The 19,513-nt window shown below is 41.3% G+C and overlaps 1 protein-coding gene across 1 annotated transcript; it reads left to right on the forward strand.

The window, feature by feature from the left end:
- The first annotated feature begins 1,475 nt into the window (after positions 1-1,475).
- SLC18B1 (solute carrier family 18 member B1) lies at positions 1,476-19,513 on the forward strand. The gene is made up of 14 exons (XM_080390360.1): positions 1,476-1,650; positions 2,149-2,288; positions 3,395-3,490; positions 5,170-5,243; positions 6,013-6,160; positions 8,984-9,140; positions 10,645-10,781; positions 12,428-12,529; positions 13,522-13,613; positions 14,814-14,909; positions 15,717-15,791; positions 17,240-17,333; positions 17,431-17,477; positions 18,960-19,513. Exons 1-14 carry the CDS (start codon positions 1,605-1,607, stop codon positions 19,030-19,032), a joined length of 1,377 nt encoding a protein of 458 aa, XP_080246486.1. The 5' UTR covers positions 1,476-1,604; the 3' UTR covers positions 19,033-19,513.

Here is a 19,513-nt window from a genome sequence, read left to right on the forward strand (position 1 = left end):
GTTGTGGAGTATCCTTTTCTGGAGACATTCAAAACCCACCTGGATGTGGCTCTGTGCAACCTGCTGTAGCAGGGGGTTGGACCAGATGGTCTCAGAGGTGCCTTCCAACCCTCACCATTCTGTGATAATATATGCCACAACAATACATTGTCAAAGTAGGCTTCAGCAAAGGAACGTGTGGCTCTTGTTCCTTGTGGCTGCTAACTAGTTTTAAAGTTTCCTAATCTTGTGATGAGACAGTAATTCTGCATTTTCCTGTCACATGGAGTGTGGGAATCTGAAGTTAGGTACACGGCAACATTTGCTCTGAAATGTCCTCATTATGCATCTTAATACTATAACTTGTGACTAGATGGAATACTGATGGCCTAGTTAAAATAGTGCTTTTAAAGAAGTAATTACTGGGTTTTCCTTTCAAGCAACAGGTGGTCTGTCCTTTATTACATTTGGAAGAGGTCCCCAGCTCATTCCTCATCTCCTTCCTCACTTTCTTCCAGATGAGAACTCATGCAAAATGCATTGATTTGACGTGCGGAATTAAACTTTGTAACTCAGGATAGGTTATAAAGCAGGTATGTCTAATTCATCGGTGGGCATCAGGGTGGATAATTCCAAAAGCACCTGCTGCCCTGACTTCTTTGTGCACATGTGATTTAAAGTATACATTAATATATATTCAATAGATGCCCGAGAATAGGTTGGGTTAGGATAATTAGTCTACCTAGAAGTCATTAACCTAAGTCTCCTCCCATTTGCGCTTGCGCACTGTCTCCTGGTGGGGGTCCTTGAGGACGAAGGCTTAGTAGTCTCCCTCAGTCTGAACTTTTCGCCTTCACTCTTTCCACAGACTCAGTCATGTCTGGAGTTTCTTCCAAACCAAAAGCCAGGACAGATCCAGTTTTCCAATCTCAAGGCACAGATGTTCGCATACCAGTGTCTTCTTATCAGCACACAGAGCATCCCAGGTCCACCTTATCAGTACTAAGGGCCTAATTTGCAAAGTCATCCTGTGAAGCTCCTCTTTGTACACACAATGAGAGTTTTAATTACTCTCAGTTTTCCATATCCAATTAATCTAGTTATTTCTAAGCTTTCTATCAGACTCCATCACCACTTGCTCATCTCCAGGATGAAATCACTCCTGGCCAGTTTGTAGCTGTTAATTCTTGTGGTAACGTTGTCGTTCAGCTCTTCTGTTAATTTTAATGGATCCTGCAACTCGCTAGGGGCTGTGTAGGTGATCAGCGGTTTTGCTTGGTCTGCCAGTCCCAGGGAAGCCCTCACGACTGCCCCGAGCCAGACCGGGGAGCCCGCAGGGTGCCACCAGGCTGTCCGGCGCCCGCTGGCGCCCAGGGTTTGTCCCCGCCCGGACCGGCACCCGCCGAGCGCCTCGCAGCGCCCCCGGCCCGGGCACCCCGCGACGGCTGCCCCCCGGCTCCCGGCGGGGCGTGGGGCGCAGCAGGCCGCGCCCGCGGCCCGAGCATGCTCTGTGGCGGCGGCCGGGGCGCCGGGGCTGGCGTTGGCCCCAGGGCGCTGCGAGCCCGCGGCCGCTGCCAGACGCGGCGCCGGGGAGGCACCGCACCGCACCGCTCCGCGCCTTCCCCATGGGCAGCCGGGCGGCGGACGGCGCGGGGAGCGCGCAGCCCCCAGGTGGGAAGCGAGGGGCGCCCCGCGTTTCTCCGCCGGCGGCACGGCCGGGGCCGGGGGGCGGCTGCGGCGCCGCAGGCTCTGCCTGCCCGGGCCGGGCCGCTCCGCAGCGCCGGGAGCCCGCACTGGGGCAGGGAGCGGCGTGCGGGCGTCGGGCTCGGTCCTGCGCGGGCTGAGCCCCGCCGTGCCCGGCGCGGCGGCCCCGAGAGCTGCGGCTCGCACCGCCGGCGGGCGCGGGGCCGGGGCAGCCCCGCCACAGCCCGTGCCTGCGGGGGGGCCGAGGGGCGGCTGCGGGCTGCGCCGCCCGGGGAGGGGGGTGCTGCCGGTACGGCGGAGCCTGCGCTCCTGCGTGGGGAAAGCGAGTGGCACGGCGGTGCTGAATTCCCCGGAGCCGGGAGGTACAACTTCTGTGTGCGGATCGTAGTTTTCAAACCCGATCTGCAAACTGTGTTTCCCTCTATCAGCGTATATTTTTTTCCCCTTTTTCTTTTGTATTTGAAGAAGGTGACGTGCCAGAAGCACTTGCCGAGGAATCAAGAAGGTTTACCAGGGAACAGCTGTTTACAATGGTTGCAACTGCTTCTATAAACTTCAGCTCAATGATATGCTATTCAATCCTTGGACCCTTTTTCCCTGCAGAGGTAAACAAACAATTTAGCCAGCTATTCTTTAGTGTATTTTGCATGTTGAAACTTTTAAAAAGATCTTGAACACCATGGGACCTTTATGGCTGGCTGTAAGCTCTGAGTTAGATGTTTCATTTGTCGGAATTCGTAGTGGTAGCCTGATGCTGGCTAAAATAGATTAGAGTGTATATAAAGGTGACCTGGCTTCTGCCCATGGACTAATTTCATCTTCCCTGTGGCTGTGGAGGAGACAGCAAACTAATGATAAAAGATAGAAATTGAAATGGATGCTTGGAGAAGTGAAAGTTTTTTGCCCAGTGTTGCATAGCAGTTTGGTAGTAGAGCTGAGATTAAAACTCTGTCCATGTCCTGACTTGCATTTCAGTGCTGTAGCCACTCAAGGACTTTTTATTTGTGGCTACCTCTCTGTTAATTCATACTGGGCCATCGTTCACTGCCTTAAACTTCCTGACCTAGCAACTGGAGGGGAAAAAAAATAATCTCTGCTTATGTTGAGTGAATACAATGTTTAAACATAGGGTGAAAAAAATGGTCATGCCATCTTTGCAGCAGAAGTCCATTTCTCTCATGACCAAGTTGTTCCCAAGTATTAACAAAGAAATGTTAAAATTATTTTTACTCTGAATATTTCTATATACTGCTTGTACCTAGTAAGTGTACTTTGCCAGTTGCTTAAGTCGAAAATTTGCCTGGTGCTTGTTAGAGGGAGGCGTGATACAGTGAAGATAACGGATACCTCTGTTCACTGCCCTCTCACATGGCAGGGATCAAAGCTTTGTAGTTAGCTCCATTGCACACCAGCTGAAGCCACCTGTATAAAGTCTGGTTGCCTGTTCAGTAGTTCAGCAAACAGCACAGTGTTTCCATTCATTGAGGAATGAATGTTGCTTTTCCCTTGATTACATATAGCTTAAATAGAAGTGCAACATGTCTTTAAATTGCTGTGTTGTTACCTTATGAGCCCCTAATACCTTTGAGAAAGGAAATTGCTTTCTAACTGCACTAACAGAGAATTAAAAAAATTCAAATGTACAAGACAGGAGTGTTACTCATCTCACAGATTTGCCTCTGTCTTTACATAGCTGTGATCTTTTTTACAGGCAGAAAAAAAAGGTGCCAGTAACACCATTGTTGGCCTGATTTTTGGATGTTTTGCTTTGGTCAATTTCTGGACTTCTTTAATCTTGGGAAATTATGTAAGTTGAATAGAAGCTGTAACTTATTTCTGTGATGATGCAGGTTGGTACGTGAAAATAGTTCTCTAAGGCTGAGAAAAGAGATGTCTCTTCAGTAGCGGTCCTGCAGGCTTGTGTCTACAGTAACTGCAGCCTGGCCAGCCAGTCTGAAACTGATCTAAGTCTTGTCAGTACGACTTAAAAATTACTCTTCTACAGTTCTTGAGGGTAACATAGGGTGGCGGACATGCAGATGTTTTGTTTCTCTGGTTAATTGTTCTGTTTGCTTGAGAGTAATCTGCTGATCACTTCACCTATTACCTCCTTTCCCCCACCCCCCATTTTATTTATTGCACTTACATATTCTGTTTGTCTTTGGCAATGTTCTTAATGTGTTTTGGTTTGGTTTTGGTTTTTTTCCAGTTAGCTGCACTCCTACGTTTCTGGTATGTTGTCTTTTTTCCTTAACATTTCCTCCTGTTATGACTCTCTGCTGCTTAATTTGGTTTCCCCTTATATTTCATTATACAGCAATATGACATAAATGTCTCCAGTTCTTGCGACTTCAGTTTTCCCACAGGTCCAGGATTTTTCTTATGCTGGAGGAATTGCAAATACATTATATAGCAGTTTGTTTATATGCTGGAGCACAGCTGTCTGTGCATTTTTGGCTACAGCTGCTCAGGATCATACTCTGAGTTGGGGCTGCTTCAGTGTCACGGTCTGCTCTTTCTTTGGCTGGGCAGTCTCTTTGCTGACTCCATGGTGAATGATTTTCTTTGGTGCTGAGGTGGCTCTTAAAGGTGTCACACCAGTGCCATCAGTAAGTTCTATCTCAGTGCCTGTATGGGCATTTACCTATGTTGCAACCCTCACCAAGTACTTTGGAGGGCAGAGGGTGTGCACTCCGTCCTCACTGCAGACAGGTGAAGTGATCACCAATAGAGGTGGACAGTCCAGCAATCAGAAATCCTGAGGATTTCAGTGGAACTTGCCAAAATATGGTCTTTAGTAATAATGGCTGAAATGCAGGGACTTTGTCCAGGCCTGAACAAGAAAAGAATCTGAAATACCCGCTGTCCTTAGGGGAAGTTACAGCATGGAACTGGAAGCTCAGATGTACTTTGTTATGGGATTGAGTTAGCTTTATGGCAATGCCTCTTGTCTTTCACCCTGGTGGTGGAGTCTGAAATGAAGGAAGGGGGGGGTCCTTTCCCTGGTAAGGAATGGGGAAGCCTGAAGCTACTGTCCTTCCTATGCTAAACCTTTGTGCTATTAAAGGTTGTGATAAATTTGCTTTAAAATCAGATTCCAATGACTCTCCTTAGCCATATATGTGACAGGTATTGCTGACTTGGCATCACTGACAGTGCTGGAGGTGGAATGTATTCTTTTCTGTTTGTTTATAATGAGGAATGCTGCTGTAACCTGCTGCTCTGCAGAAGCTGCAGCGCACTGCTGTGAAATAGTTAACTGCACCATTGTCTTACTGAACTGGGTTAAGTCACTTAACCGTTCAGAATATTTTTAGGTTCAGTATTGCATGAAGGCACACTGTCAGGAGCAGTGTCTCCAGATCTTTTAGTTACATATGCTATGAACTGCCCATAACGTTTTGATTTCTTAACAGTAACTTACTTTGAGAGATTTTTGATCTAGACTTGAAATAATGACATGTAAAAATGGTGTTTAATTTACAGCTTACACATATTGGAGCAAAATTCATGTTTGTGGCAGGGATGTTTGTTTCAGGATGTGTGACCATTCTGTTTGGGTGAGTAGTTTTTGTTGGGTTTGTTGCGTATGTCGTCTTATCATTTTCATTCATGTGCAAAGGTGGACATAAAACAAAACTGGAAACTCTTGGGCATCTTCTGGGCGTTGGTTAGGTCACCTAACTTTTTGCATCTTTTTTATCTATCCTTTGTAAAGCAGAATGAACACTTCTGTCTTTCAGAAGGTTTCAAAGCCTGTTTATTACTTTGAGAGCAAAGGAGGAAGGTTCTATGTATTTAAGTAACTACTATGAACAGCAAGAAGTCTGTCTTAAGTGCAGCAATAAGGGAACTATTTATGCATGATGTTTTAATTATTCTTTTCTTAAAAATATTGAGTGCAAATGAGAAGCTTTGCCTGGCAGGCAGAGAGGCCAAGACACTAATCTTAGTAAAATACAAGTTTTATTAACAGTGAAGGAAGCTCTTAATAGGTAGTTGTAACTCATTGCATCTGTCTCCTTGCACAGTTGCTTGGGAAAGCTATGAAATAGCACAGAAGATGGCAATGGAGTTTTTTACAGGTTAGGTTTTTCATACTTTTTTCACCACCAAAGAAAGGGGAAAAGGAGAAAGCTGCCAGAAATATTTTGGTAAAGTTTGAGTGACTTCACTGGTAAGATTAAAAAAGATGTGGCAATAGAAAGCATTGAGTGTCTTGTAACTGTGTCCTTTAATGAGTAAGAAGTGATGCTCCAGGGCCTTTAATAGATGACTTGTTGCATCTTGAGAGATCTCCATTTACTGAGCATGATTCTTTTTTTTCAGAATGCTGGACAAGGTGCCAAGTGGACCTATATTCATTGGTTTGTGCTTTTTAGTAAGAGCTATGGATGCAGTAGGTTTTGCAGCAGCAATGACAGCATCATTTTCAATCCTTGCAAAAGCATTTCCCAATAATATAGCTACTGTCCTGGTAAGTGCAAAAACCTGTGTTAAAGCTGAATACCCACAAAATGATAAATTGCCAGTAGGCAGCCTAAAACTGGGAGGAGAAAACCTGCTGTCTTGCGCAGGCGTATTTGAAATTGTGATGTAATGTTTGTAGTCTAGAATCACAATCCTATAACAAATTTAGAACTATAAAGCAAGCAGTGTGTATTAGTTGCTTATGTTTTGAAGACAGCTGACCATTGACGGCAGTAGTCACCTCTTCAATTGAAATCAGACTATCAAAACAGTAATACAGCTTTTAGTGACTACTTCTACATGGATTTTAAGAATCGATGTGGATATATTCAAGAAATTTGATTAATTCATTCAAATAGTATTGATTTAAATGACTGAAAGATGCAAAACTGGAAACAATTTTGATTTCATTTTTTTAATCTATTGATAAAAGTGATGCATTTCTCTATGAGAAATACATAGAGGAGACATAGTGGAGAGCTAGAACTTCTGGAAATCTGGAGGGCACTGTTCCTGGTCATCAATGATTAATTTCAACCGGAGATATCCTTATTTAGTCAGTTTTTGTGGTGCCAGGGAAAAAAGTTTTGTATTTAATAAAATGCTGCTTTCTGTTTCTCTTTTTCAATAAATTATAGTTTCAAGTCAAATACAGACTGACAGAAATAACTGGTTTAAATTTTAATGAGTGAACAAATGTTAGAACGCCCTTCAGAACATTTAATAAAAGCGGAAAGGTCGATGCTTTTATTAATATTGTTGTTAAGCTGTATAGTTACTGTATAAATAAATGCCTATAAGAATATGACCTCATAACTAGCAAAAACTAGTAAATTGTATGAACAGTGAGGAGCTGGCAGTTTCTTTGGAAAGCAGGTTACATATTGTAAGGGTGTTTTGGATTTATTCAGTCAATAAAGTTAAAGTTTCCTGTTTGTAAATTTAAAGATGTAATTTAAATCAGTCCGTCAAGTAATTCTGACTTAAAGGGACTTAGTTATCTGTCTTATAATCAGACTTTAAAATAAATGAAATTCTGTGGTGGCAGCACAATAAACACGATGCATAGCTGAAAATGGTATGTGATAATGAAGATCACCTCAAGACCACCATCAGAAATGCTACACAGCTATGGTTTGGCAGCTACCTATGTTTAAAATCTAGAAAGGGTCTGTCAGAAGACAGATCTCTTTTAAATGTTGATCTGTTTGCTATATTTTATACTAAAATCTTGTTCTGCATGAGAGTAAAACCTCTTCAAATTCATTCATGTAGACTTACTGTCCTTAAATAGACATGATGGAGAGTTCTTGTTACTGTGAGCTCTGCTCATGGTGGCTGCAGAGGCAGGAGGCAGAAGACAGAGCTGATTAGTGGAAGCAAGGTGCATCTTAGGGTAAAATCATATGACCTGAAGGAATGGAAGAGGTGTTTTTAGCCTTGCTTTCCATTGCCCATCTTAATAGTGCTAGATACTGAAAAGCACTTTCCCTCTCCTTACCCTTTTGGTACCAGTTTTTGGCCCACCTTTTACCCATTGGGTACCCTAGAGAATGTATGGGGAAGTTATTAAATGTAGACATAATCAGCCTTGTTGGAGAGGGGAATTCAACATTTGTCAACATGATCCATCCCGCTGTTGGAGGAGGTATGGACTTCAGAATTTCAGACAAGCGATATTACTTTTCTTACAGTATCAGGTTTGCCTTGTTCTTCTTGATCTGTAATAATGCAATGACGCAGCCTCCCCCTGCCCCCCAATAGTTCATTAACTTAGAAGGGCTAAATGATGTACAGCCTGATTTGAATTGAAGTCTCAGCAATCATAAATATTTTTAATGTATGTTTGATGAGCAACACAAGTAAAAGCATTATTTGGATGCGGTTAACTCATGGGCGTTCCATGTGCTGAAGTTTACCAAAATGTCTCAAATCTATCCAGAAATTTTGAAGACTTGCTAGTCATATGTTACTACTAGTTATTTCCTTTGCTAGGAAAGGAAGGGCTGTGACCCTGGGCTGACCTAGAGTGAAGAACTTGGCTATTGCTGACTGTGCCTGCTTTTGGGCCACTCGGCCACTGTGACTTGTATCAGGAAAACTAAAGACGGGAATGAATCCCTATACTATATCTGCATCCCAGAAGTTAGCAAAATGTTAATTGTAAGCAATTATTACCATCAGCTGTTAGTGGTGGTTTGAGTGTTGATTAATCAAGTGTTGGGGCAGATGTTAACAGTGGTGATTATAGTGTTGTAACACAAGATTTAAGTGTTTTAATTTATTAAATTGATATAATTATTAAATTATAGCCAAAGTAATCTGAGTTATTCTCTTTGCAATTTCTCTGTCATTCCCTACCATTTGTCAGTTATGGAGAGAAAGCTTTAACTTGGCACATGCAGCTCTTCGCATGCGATGATGACCCACCCAGGCAGGCTTGTTTGGGTCCTCCCCCTCAGGCTAAAGTGTAACAGCAGGTGGCAGAGATGATCACTTCAGCTTGAGTTGTCCAACAAATACTTCCCTAGCATGTCTTGCCTTAGAACTGAGATCTGTTAGGTGACAGCAGAGCGGCTAACACTGCAGTACAGGTGGTTGCCTGAAGCGAAGCAAAAGAAGTGATGGTTGTTCATGCAGGCAACTGAAATTCCTTTTGCTATCCCACTTTGTGAAGGTCACTACCAGCAGTTATCCCCTGTAGTGATACAGTGCCTTTTTTCTTTTCACTAGCCTATGCTGTGCTGCACCTCAGAAAATGGCTTGCTTTTTATTGTTATGTTGGAGTTTCCCAGCTCTTTATCTTTTCATTTTCTTTTTAATCCTTTAGGGCAGTCTTGAAATTTTTACAGGACTTGGACTGGTGCTGGGTCCGCCTTTAGGTGGCTTTTTGTATCAATCGTTTGGTTATGAGGTTCCTTTCATTACACTGGGATGCGTAGTGTTGGTCTTGGTGCCTGTGAATATGTGCATATTATCAAAATACGGTAAGCATCCTTCCTCCTGTCTCCTTAAGTCACCTTAATTTCGCATATATTTAACTGTCCTTTAAAAAAATACCAGCTTCTGGAGTCTGGTCCAACTTGGAGGGCAAAGCTCCAGCTGAATTAAGTTGTGATCTTGATCAGTCCCATGTTTTAATGTTACTCTAAATTAATGTGTGCAGATGGCCTGGAATGAATCCAACACCTCATGCCCATCTCTGCAAATACTAAGAACTCTGTGTGGAATTGAACTGAGATATATTTTTGTTTTCTTTTGTCTCGTTAGCTTCAGGGCTTATAAAGGGATCAGTTGTGTCTGCTTAGTATCAGTTTGTCATTGCAGCTAGTTGAAAAAAAGCTGGAGATAGGTTTTGCCTAAAACAAGAGAACTTGACATATCTGAAGGATAAAACAGAATTACAGAGAGAACAAAAGGTGGTTGGGGTTTTTTGTACTGAATAATGCAGGTTCTGATTAAGAGGAAACAGCATTAAAGTTAATAAATGAGGGGTTTAACTGAAGTACTGGCGGTCAAATAAATTTGATAAAATTTTAGATGGACCTGCTTGGAGGGAAAGCTAGCTTAAAGATAAATCTTCACACAAGATCATATTTGCAAGGTTACAGTTCTGTTAGTCTTTTCTAGAAAAAAAAACTAGTAACTTATTTTCAAAAACCTTTTTTCCTCTTAAATATGAAACCCTTGGAGAGTAACATCATATATAATAGCTTTTAGAAGAAACTTCCAGTGGTTAACCATGTGCTGCTACTGCTGGCTTCCCCTCCACCTCCCCAAACTTTGAAATTGTCTGGAGTCATGATGTTCCAAGCCGATTTTGAGACTACATTGAATAAATATTAGCTCTGAGCTGGTGGATGCTAATGAATGAACTTTTAGTTCTATGTATACTTTGAGACCACATTCTACTATTAAGGTACCAACAGCATCAGGAGGGGAGCCTGACTTAGAAATGACACCTAACCATGACACCTGAAAGAAGCTTCCTGTCTGGAGTACAAATTGAATGTGTAGGAAACCTGAATGACTAGTTGCTTAAAAATTCAGACAGATGTCAACTGATAAATAGTGATCTTTTTATTTTACTTCCAAAACATGCTTCTCTGGATATGAGCAGTTCATGCGTATGTGCATGTTTTAAGTTGAGACAGATCCATGAGATTTTCATTGTATAAAGGCTAGTGGAGAAATAACTGTTTTTTCACATAATTGGAATAGTACATGCTTTTGTTTCTTTCAGGTTGGGGATTTGCAATGTTGTAATCTAAATTGTGTACTTTTCTTCTTTTATTCACCTATCAAATTTGGGTTTTTTAACAAAAATAATATAGTGCATAGTAGTCTACTATTGACTTTCATTTGTTCAATAACAAGAGTAATTGGACTAGAAAAAGCAGATAATAGTGATTTCTAAAGCAGAATTTCAATCATGAGCTTATGCTGCTGAAAATAATGCACTTCCCCCCTGCCCCCCTTCTCTTAAAACAGACTCAGTCCCTAGCAAGGACTCCTTCTGGAAACTCATTCTTCTGCCGAAAGTCTTACTGCTCTGTCTTATTATATTTTCTCTAAGTGCATGCTTGGGCTTTTTGGATCCCACGATGTCTCTATTTATCCTAAAAAAGGTAAGTCCTGTTAACAAGCAGGGAAGTCTTTACTTGCTAAATAGTAAATAACTGGTTATAAATGTGGTTTAAATATCCTAAACAAAATTAAGCCTTATCCAATCACACCGCTTTCATTAACTGGTTTCCAAATGACATTTTTTTTCACAGTACTGACAAACTACAGTTTCCATAGACACCATCTGTTGTCACTGGGTCTTAGTAACTTTGAGGAAATGTAAGGCCTTTAAAAATGCACTTTTTCCACTTAATTGGCTTTCAGCTGCAGAGTACCTTCTCCACACAGGGCATGGCAGCTGGTTTTGTGAACAAGGGACTCTTTCCTCCTTTCTGAAAGCAAATTCTGTAAAACTGCAACAGTCACTGACAGCATTGTATCTCTTGATACGGACATTGTTTTCGTGGACGTGATGTCACAGCTCCGCGTTCTCCTACAACAATGCCAAAATGTAGTTTAAATTTAGTAGTTTTAATTTAACTGACTTCTTCACTCATTAAAAAGGCAAATGCCATTTCATTTATTTATTTTTTACATATTTTAATATTTATTGATTTGTTTCCTACCTAATTTTATTTTCCCCATGGTGTTTAAGGTAATGATTTTGAAGTAAACAGATTAAGATTCTATTACTGTGTGTAATTAAGCAATGCTTTTTGAGTTGTTTGTTTATTAATTGTTTTTCCAGGGAATAGCATTTCACAGGTGGTTGTGCTCCTACTTTTTGTCTGTTTAGTCCAGTACTTAAAGCACTCATCCAGGGTGAAGGAGGCTTAGTGCTGATGTCTACCATCATTGGAGGTGTGAACGCACACCTTCCGTCACCCAGGAGGGATCTGTAATTATCCCACTGTAGAATATTGTGCACTTAGGTGGCTCTTCTGCTTTCCCTCTGCTCTGTGCTAACAGATACTTGCTGTTGAAGGGCTGTAGCCTCCTAGGCAGTGTATGGCATATGGCAAGGAAATAGTGAATATTTATGTAGTCCGTGCCACATGGAACATCTTGGAATACCTTCTGCCTGATAGTTAAGGCACTCATTTGAGAAACTGGTATGCTTTTGGTTCATTACACGTTTTGTTTCAATACAGAAATTTGACTCTGCCTTAGGAAAATGTAGACCTCAGGTTATCTGCAAAAAGCCTCTTATTCATTCTCATAAAAATCCTCCTTTTGTTGAAAAGCTAGCATTGTGTTTTGTGGCACTACTTACTTTTAAGATGCACTGATTAGCAGTGGATGACTACAGTATTTATGCTTTTTTAAATGGAAATAAAATTGAAGATTGGAGAGGTAAAGACTAAATCCATCCAAATTTCAGTGTCTGAAGTATCTGTTTCAAATGTGCCAGATACTAATGGTAGAATCCAGTGTGCTGGTGTAGGGACATCCCATAGTGTTTCCTCCTGAGATTATTTAGGCTTTATCTGAGCACAGGTGTGCCCAGAGTTTTCACTCCATGCTTAGAAGTGGAAGTAAACTGGAGTTCTGCTGATGAATACTTAAATAGCCTCTGTATGGTATAAGTAAAATACTTAAAATCATGTATTTCAGTATTTTGACCTAAAATATGATTCTTGGATTGTCCTTTAACAGACATAGCATATGTGGTTTGATGTTTTGGTTTTTGTTGTCTGTCTTTCCGTAGTTCAAACTCCCAGCTGGTTATGTGGGCTTGGTATTCCTTGGTTTAGCACTCTCGTACTCCCTGTCTTCTCCCCTCCTTGGACTCCTAAGTGACAAACTGCCAGTGAGTACTACCCTACTGTTAGTTAAAGTTAGTTACTTAGTTAGTAAAGCAGTCTGTGCATTTGGTTAAAACTGAATGATTTCCCATATTGAAGTGGTGGATATAGGCCTGGTACTGTAAGGAGATCTGTCGTTCAGGTCCTTGCACATACACCGAACACTGTCAACTTGAAAGTCTCTTTTTGCAAGGTCCAGGTAATACAAGAATGTCCAAAATAGTAAAGGATATTGGACAAGTGTCATGTAGTTGAAATGTGTTGAGCTTTTCCAGTGGACTAAGCCCAAGCTATTTCCAGCCAATATGGAATACAGAGTGGGAAAATGCATCCCAGTTACACGTGCTATTGACCACATCTAACATTATCAGCTTTTGAGAAGAGGAGTAAAGATGTTCTAGTTAGATGTATTGACTTTGTTTCTTTAAAAATGTAACATCCAAATTAGAACAGCACACTGTGGTTCTTTAGCTCTTAAATGCACCTCAGAGAGACTTTAACAGTAATACACTTCAAATGGCCTGGTTGACAGCCACCACTAATTAATTGATCAAGGAAACCTACACTTTGAATGCTGTGTGTCAAGGACAGTGCCATTTTTCTGACAGTTTTTTCCTGACACAAACTAACAGTGGCCTTTGTACATGAGAATTATATGCAATGCTAGATGGTATTTCTTATACTAAGGAAGAGTAAGACCTAAAATACGTTGTTAATAGGGAAGCACCATTACTCAGTATCCTAAAGAAATCACTGTATTAAGCAGCTGCTGCCAGTGATTGCACTGGTGGTAAGGAAACATGAATTCAGTATTTCTTGATGGTGTTCAGAACTGGCAGAGAAATTGTGAATTCCCAGTTTGTGAGTAATGATGGTCTCTACGGGAGTTGTACTTTTCAGGAGATGAAGATTTAGAAGAGTGGTATTAGGAAAGGCAAAATAGTTACATTACAAATTCATGTCTTTAAAATGCATACCTCTTCCTTTTCATTCACAGTACCTCAGGAAGTGGCTGCTGGTATCTGGAGGTTTGATGACAGCACTGTGCTTTTTCATGTTAGGACCTGCTCCTATACTGCACATTGAAAGGTACAGAACTGCCGCTTCTTCAGCCTGTCCCCTTATGTGATTTTTTTGTGATAGCTGTCATGACCATATCATGTATATTCACAGATCTATAATTAGCACCTCTGACCATGAAACAGAATTTTTTAACTTCTAACATGTGAATACAAATGTAAAGCAGTGGAAGCATCTGAAAATGGAAATTTTACAGCTTTGTAAAACAGACCCTTTTCCTTTGCTTTTTACTGTTACTGTGTTTGCTCACATTAATGTGAGTGGTGGGAAGAGTGCTGCTTTTTATTTTTGTTTCTTCTCAATTCTGTAGCATTTCTAGTGCAGCAAAACAAAGTTCTTTTTTTGGCCTTATTTTTCAATTTTCTCTATTTCATCAGTATTTCTTAACTCTGGGTTTTATTTGCATGGCTGTGCAGCAGTATTGATTTTTCCTCTCTTTGTATATAGCTTACTGAGGAAAATGCCAGATTATGCATGAATTATGCATTATGATTATTCATGCTTTGTTTTCAGCTAGCTAAGTAAAGACAACGCCTGTTGCACCTGAACACTGCATTACCATATCTCTCAAGTTAATTCAGAGCAAACCATTCTAGTATGTTTTCAAAACAGCTATACAGTCCTTTTATCTTAGGTTATGTACTCTAGCAAGCCTATCATCATCTTTAACAATGTGCAGAATTAGTCAACTTCCTTCTAGACTTCTAATTTTTAAAGAAGATCATACATGTGAAACTGGTGAGGTAATATGTTAGAGCTGGTGAGAAAAAGAAATCAGTAAAATCTTCATCATTATTTTCTTTAACTAAGTCTGTTTCATTATAGTGTATTAGGCTACACAATTTTAGGTGCAAAATCCTTCACTTGTGCAACAAACCAAGCCTGGAGCTTGGACATAGGTATTGCCGAGTTAAGCTCATCTGTCTACCGCTTCTCTCTGTGTTCCTCTTAAAATTAACTGCATGTGATAAGGAAATAATTTGAGCACACGATTTTCAAATTATTTTACAAAGTCTTTTTTTAAGCATAGAATTGTATTTTTCAAGTCATAGCTTTCAGTCAAATTAGAATTCTTTTTGGCTTTAAGGAACCTAGTTTTCTGGTCAGTCACAGAGAGCTGATACAACAGCCTTCAGTCAGATGGGGTCCTTACTTGAAAAGAGTCTTCAGCAGCTAACTTCTTTTAAATGCCTCTTTTTTTTTTTTCAGTCAGCTGTGGATGTTTGTGCTAGTGCTGGTTTTGATTGGCTTTTCCCTTGGCATGAGCGCTATTCCAGTGTTTCCAGAGATACTGCACTGTGCATAGTAAGTAACTGGGTCCAACAGGTCTTTCATGTTACCGACAGTAGGAAACTGCAACTAATTTTCAGGGGTGGATATAAAGTAGAATTTTGGCATGGCTATTACCGCCCTTTTTGAGGCAAAAGCAGTAACATTTAAATGCTTCCACTACTCTTTTGTCTTAGTTGTTTTTTGACTGAGAACCCCGGTCATTATACTCCAAATGTAATTTTCTAAATGTGTACCTCAGTACTGTGAACACGCTGAAGTCCATCAGACTTTGGGTCTCATAGCATGGGGTGACCTGCGCGTGGTTTCATATACATAGGATTTATTTCAGCTTCTGAGGATGATTAATAACAGTTTTCACTGGATTTTCAGACTGCATTGTCACTGCATTGTCTTTAGTAGCTGCACCTACAGGAGTCACACTTGCTTAGAGTGCACAGCCTGTGATGTGGCTTGGCAGTAACGACCTAGAAGGGTCTTGGTTTACTCTAGTTAATATGTTCCTTTTGGAACAAGGTCTTTCTGTCTTAAAAGTGACCCGTCACTGTTTTACACTTGCCATATGAAACATGGGGATTAAGTGATGGTGTGATGTTAGGAATCTTACTTGAAAGACATCAGAGATGAGTAGTGGCACTGCAGTCCTCCAGAGAGGCAGCAAAGAAGAAAGTACTGGGTAAACAGATATGATTCCACTGTAAACTTTTGCTTGTTAACTATTTATGTTGTGTGTAAATTAAAAGGAGGGAAAAAACTATATAAGGGAAGGCTATAGACTGAGACACAATAATGTACTACTCTAACTGGTCTGTCTTTCTGCAGTGAGAATGGATTTGAAGAAGGTCTGAGTGTGCTGGGACTGGTGTCTGGGCTTTTCAATGCCATGTGGTCCCTTGGGTAGGTACACAGTCACCTTTTTGTAAGCATTTGGTTGTTTTATGCTACTGTCACATGAAAGTCTGATGCGTTACAACCAGAAGTCTTGCACTGCAGTCATTGTGTTGACCTTGATTCAAAAGGTTCTTGCTCAACAGATGCCTGGCGGACATATTAAAACAAAGCTTTTTACCCAACAAAGGAAATGGACTCTGAACTTATCTTCCCTGAAATGTTTTGCCCTGCATATCAAAACACTTCAGTGATTAAGTGGATGTTAGCTTGCACTTCTGTGTGGTCATTTTTGTTGTCACTGAAGTATTTAATGCTTAATACAGGGAGAGGTGGACTATTAATTTTTTACTAAGCTAAGTCCATCCACATGGGATGGGTGAGAAGGTATCTGCTCCCGACTAATTTTGTTCTTCCTTTTTCATTTTCCACATTTCCTCCTTGTGTCTGGAATAGCATAAGGTAGAATCTCCTCTTCTCTTTCAGCCGTTATTTAAAGTCTGTGTTTGTGCATCTGTGTGTTTTACCCAGTGATCGTCACAGAAATGAGTGGAAGGTGCTACTGGCTGAGTGACTCTTCAGAGTTGTCACTCAGTCACCCAGTGGGAAGTGACAGTCCCCCTGTTGACAGCCACTTTCAGGATTTTTTTTTTATTTGTCCTTGTAGTCCTCTGTGGCTGCAGGCGAGTTTCAGTGGTACAAATTTGCATCATTTTTTCCAAGCTAACTGAAGTTCTAGCTGTCCTGTTCATTTGGCATAGGGTTCAGTACAGATCTAAGTAGTATAAAGTTACCAAAGTGCAGCTTTATGCTGTTACCAAGCTTGGCTTTATGATGTGACTTGCTTCCAGGAAGTCTCTCGAGTTTTACAGAGTTTTGTCCCTTTCTATAGCAAGAGGCTGTATCGTCTAAGACCATTCATAAAGTGACAGCAGCTGCATAACCTTTCATGGCATTCTTCAGACAGGCATGAAGGTGCAGGGCAGTTACACACAGCTCAGCCTTGCAGTGACTGCGTCTGTCACAGTGTGTCTCCCCACCTGTCTATATCCATCAGTCTTTTGTCTTGAAGTTTGGAAGGTTTACATTTTGAGGGAAGGGATGGGAGTTTAAATTTCTTTTACGATAGAATTGATCGGTGTAGATGCCCTGTTAGAACATGGTTCGTAATGGGGCCTCTAAGGTGTTCCAGATACAGAAGAGAGTGCATTCAGCTTTCTGATGTGGATCCTATTTCCAGCTGAGGAGGTAACTAAACAGGTTTGTTGGGGCCATGGCAAACAAAGCATTAATACTTATTGTGGATTATAGGAAAGTTAGGTCTGTAGAAGACAATCTTTTTGTTGACAAAGGAGAGAGAATCAATGGTGGGAGGCCACAAAATGCCATAAAAAAGTTCTCTGAGAATGTTATCCTTTTTGTTTGGGATACCAATACCTCATTTTGATTTGTGGCAGGGCATTTGCAGGTCCTACTTTGGGAGGATTTCTATATGAGAAGCTGGGTTTTGAATGGGCCTCAGCCATCCAAGGAGGATGGGCACTGTTAAGTGTAAGTAATTACACATTTTTTGCTTTTTATATCTATTGCAATTATGAGCTATTGCATAAGGTTATTATTACAATTGTAACTGACTGTTTCCTTAAAGGGTCTTGCAACTGGAATATTCTATATCACTGAGGCAACAAGAAGCAGGTATGCTGAGATATTTATTCTTTACTTTGCTTGTAGCCATATGAAGCAAGCCTTTGAAAGCTGTGCTTCCATTTTTTACTCGCTACCAATCTGATAATTGACAAGATGAGCATTAAAAATACTGCTTAAATACTTTGTATCCTTTCCTAAATCCCTACTGACCTGAACAGAGACCTAAACCAGGCAATGCCTGTTCTACACAAGCAACAGGACTGTAGCATTGATGAGCAAACTCCACTGATGGTTCCTCTAGGAGGGTGTCTGTGATCTTGAAGTGGTTGGATGGTTGCGTCCAGAGAGTAGTGGTCAATGGCTCAGTGTCTCTGGGTGGAGATCACTGATGAGTGGTGTCCCTCAGGGGTCAGTATTGGGACCGGTACTGTTTAATACCTTCACCACCAACAACAGTAGGATCGAGTGTATCCTTATCAGATTTGCAGGTGACACCAAGCTGAGTGGTGGTAATTGACGTGCCTGAGGGACCATTCAGAGGGGCCTCGACAAGCTGAAGAAGTGGGCCTGTGTGAACCTCCTGAGGTTCAACAAGGCCAAGTGCAAGGTCCTGCACCTGGGTCAGGGAAACCCCCAGTATCAATAGAGGCTGAGGGATGAATGGATTGAGAGCAGCCCTGCCGAGAATAACCTGGAGGGTACCAGTGGATGAAAAGCTGGACATGAAACCAGCAAGGTGCACTGACAGCCCAGAAGGCCAAACATATCCTGGGCCGCATCAAAAGAAGCACGGCCAGCAGGGTCAGGGGAGGTGATTCTGGCCCTCTGCTCTGGTGAGATCCTACCTGGAGTGCTGCATCCAGCTCTGGGACCCTCAGCACAGGAAAGACATGGACCTGTTGGAGCGAGTCTAGAGGAGAGCTAGATCAGAGGGATGGAGCACCTCTTCTATGAGGAGAGGCTGAGAGTTGGGATTGTTTAGCCCGGAGAATAGAAGGCTCCAGGAAGACCTTATTGCAGCCTTTCAGTACTTGAAGAGGTCCTATAAGAAAGATGGGGACAGACTTTTTAGTAGGGCCTGTTGTGATAGGACAAGGAGTAATGGTTTTAAAACTAAGAGAGGTTAGATTCATACTAGACATGAGGAAGAAATTTTTTATGAGAGTGGTGAAACACTGGAACAAGTTTCTCAGAGAGGTGGTAGATACCCCGTCCCTGGAAACATTTAAGGTCAGGTTGAATGGGGTTTTGAGCAACCTGATCTAGTTGAAGATGTCCCCAATTATTGCAGGGGAGGTTGGACTAGATGTCTTCTAAACGTGCCTTCCAACCCAAACCATTCTGTGAAATGATAGCCATAAAAGCAATAGTACATGGTTCTGCACAATAGTGGGGAACCAAATCCAGTGATCCATGTAGCTATTTCAATGTAATGTCTGGCTTTTTTGCTGTAATGTTGATATTGCATAGAAGTATCTGGAGAATATTAAACCTGTTTCTTCCCTCCTGTTCTTTTCCTTGTGCAAACAGTTCCAGTTCCAGCCTGCAAAATCCTGCTGGTAATAATGAAGAAAGAACTCATCTGATGGGCAGTGAAACATAGCCAGACATACTTTCAATTCTCTGTTTACTATTGTGGTTTAACCTAGTGTTGAGATGAGTGTTTCATTATTCTGGAGCTGGGATACGTGATCCCTTCGTGAACAACCAGTTGTGGTTTAGTTGTAGCTGCATTACTGTTTTGAAACACTAAACACTGACTGCCTTTCTTTCGGAAGTCCTCCGTGGATTGGCTGAAGTGATGAGTAACCCTCAGATGTCAGCCTGTTTAATTGTGTTCCATATACAGTGCACCACTGTACATGAAGAGATACGTTTTCAAATGTCTTGTTTCTATACTTGAGCCTGCTGTGCATTATTCTTGGGTAAAGCTACTATTTTGCTACCATGATTTTCTGTATTTTTTTAAAGAAAGTTCAGTATCTTGTAATACTTAAACTGATAACGTAAAATGTTGAAACAGAATTTGAAATTACAAAGCATTAAGCACAATATTGTTTTCAATAAAGCAACTTTTTTCCTAA

The sequence above is a fragment of the Falco punctatus genome, assembly GCF_963210335.1.
Source record: "Falco punctatus genome assembly, chromosome: 5".
Lineage (NCBI taxonomy): Eukaryota > Metazoa > Chordata > Aves > Falconiformes > Falconidae > Falco > Falco punctatus.

Bases quoted from the DNA above. Each gene is read 5' to 3' on its own strand.
- SLC18B1 (XM_080390360.1), top strand. From the start codon at position 1,605: ATGGGCAGCCGGGCGGCGGACGGCGCGGGGAGCGCGCAGCCCCCAG. The intron at 5,244-6,012 runs GTGAGTAGTTTT...CTTTTTTTTCAG, and splicing joins TGTGTGACCATTCTGTTTGG to AATGCTGGACAAGGTGCCAA. The intron at 6,161-8,983 runs GTAAGTGCAAAA...TTAATCCTTTAG, and splicing joins ATAATATAGCTACTGTCCTG to GGCAGTCTTGAAATTTTTAC.